Source organism: Eremomyces bilateralis, assembly GCF_010015585.1.
Source record: "Eremomyces bilateralis CBS 781.70 unplaced genomic scaffold P152scaffold_16, whole genome shotgun sequence".
Taxonomy (NCBI): Eukaryota; Fungi; Ascomycota; class Dothideomycetes; order Eremomycetales; family Eremomycetaceae; genus Eremomyces; species Eremomyces bilateralis.
The window spans coordinates 248,229-249,968 of record NW_022985082.1 but is presented as its reverse complement, the minus strand read 5'-3'; the positions used below and the strand labels follow the sequence as shown (position 1 = coordinate 249,968).

Genomic DNA, 1,740 nt, shown 5'->3' with positions numbered 1-1,740 from the left:
GGAATCAAGGCCGATGGAAGGAGGCCGAAGAGCTAGAGATGCAAGTTATGGAGACGAGAAAGAGGGTACTTGGCGCAGAGCATCCAGACACGCTGACCAGCATGGCCAACCTGGCGTCGACGTATAGGGGTCAAGGCCGATGGAAGGAGGCCGAAGAGCTGCAAGCGGATGAGTTAAATATATGCTCAAGGGTACTCGGCGCAGAGCATCCTTCCACGCTGACCAGCATGGCCAACCTGACGTCGACGTGGAAAGCGCAGGGCCGAGATACGGAGGCTATAGGTCTAATGATGGAGTGTGTACGGCTTCAAGAACAGGTTCTAGGTACCAGCCATCCGTACTTCATTTCTTCCTCGAATATATTGGCGGATTGGGAGGCAGAGCAACGAGACGCTCGCAAAATAGAATAAGCAGAGGGCAGGAGGACGCTGGCGCTGTCGGCTAGGGTTGCTGTGGTCGAAAGGCACCCGCTTTTGATTATTCAGAAGGGATAAATCTCAAATGTACGGTCAGTTGATCGCTCGTTAGTCTGGGCCAAGATTAGTTAACTTAGAGAGTCTGATTTGGTAGTTAGTGGTAATTTACAATTGTTTCAAACCTCCAGCCTCCACTGGTGGTTATTCGTCCTGAATATGACAAGTTAAGGACATCCTGTCGCAACTTGCAAGAGTACTTGTGCTTAGAGTCCTTACTTTTGACTGATATTTTTGAATCGATCGCAGTGGTAGTAATATCATGTTTTAATATCAGTTTTGTGAGGGTAGCTCTGTTTGACTAGGAAGCCGTGGCCAGGTCAGCAAGGAGTGCAAAGCTTAAATGCGTTGCGAACGTGTTGCGAGGCTGCTTTAGGATATCATGTAATAATACCGAATCTCTAACCTCCCTCCCTATGCCGGGCACCCCTGCGTGCCGGGCCAAACCATAGGTACTTCGACTTCAGAGCAAGCCAGAATCTATGCACACATTGATATTTCTATAGTTCTGTTTAAATCGTGCGCTATAGCCATTCCTTAACTTCGAGTCCCCTCCTACTCAAAAAATTACGTTATCGTGGCCGCCCTTTCACCCGATTTCCGGAGACTATTCCTTCACTACGCAACAGAATTCCTCCACGAAGGCACCACCATCGTGCCCTTATTATTTTTAAAACCCATTAAAAGTCCTTATCCGAGCCCTAGAGTCCTACAACGATGCTGGACATAATCACTACCGATGTGGCTGTGCTACCTCTGGATGGATCGACACAGTGAGTCCATGATATGCCAAATGAACGATACTGCAATGTTGCGCGGTTTTCAGGACGCGACCAGCGCTAGGCTGATCAAGAAAAACTCGTTCTAGATGGGTAGGAATTACTTTCAAAATTGCCTCCTTCTCCTGTTTAACACCATAGAGCGTAGGGAGGCCGCGAGTAGTGACTATAGTAGATACGTAAATGCAAATTAATTAAGTTATGATTGCATTAGAGCTAGCAATTGATATCGCGCTCACTGTTACTGCGCAGTGCGTCCAAAGCTAAACTAAGACTTTGATATCTGTCGCTCAAGCGTCCGAAAACCGCTTCAACACCAAGGAGAGCCTGTCCACATAGTTCCTCCGCTTCCCGCACTCTGCCTGTCTGCTGAAAGATATTGGCCATATTCTGAGCTGTGTTGAGCGCCGGTATATACGTCTTCGCCGCTTCTTGGCCGAGTGCCTTCTCAAAGCCTTGCAGCGCTCGCAAGTACATCTTCTCCGCCT

At 48.4% G+C, this 1,740-nt stretch overlaps 2 protein-coding genes across 2 annotated transcripts in view; one reads left to right on the top strand and one right to left on the bottom strand.

Annotated features, from left to right (window-relative positions):
• The window catches only part of P152DRAFT_439170 (HET-domain-containing protein), a gene marked incomplete at its 3' end in the record, with an annotated part of 4,062 nt that extends 3,652 nt beyond the window's left edge, over positions 1-410 (top strand). The window contains exon 3 of the mRNA XM_033677629.1: positions 59-410. Coding sequence (XP_033532444.1) covers positions 59-410 — 352 coding nt within the window. The remainder of the gene's footprint in view (positions 1-58) is intronic.
• A 1,040-nt stretch (positions 411-1,450) lies between these two features.
• The window catches only part of P152DRAFT_460103 (uncharacterized protein), a 3,882-nt gene continuing 3,592 nt past the window's right edge, over positions 1,451-1,740 (bottom strand). Inside the window, exon 9 of the mRNA XM_033679828.1 lies at positions 1,451-1,707. Coding sequence (XP_033532443.1) covers positions 1,469-1,707 — 239 coding nt within the window. The 3' untranslated portion in view covers positions 1,451-1,468. The remainder of the gene's footprint in view (positions 1,708-1,740) is intronic.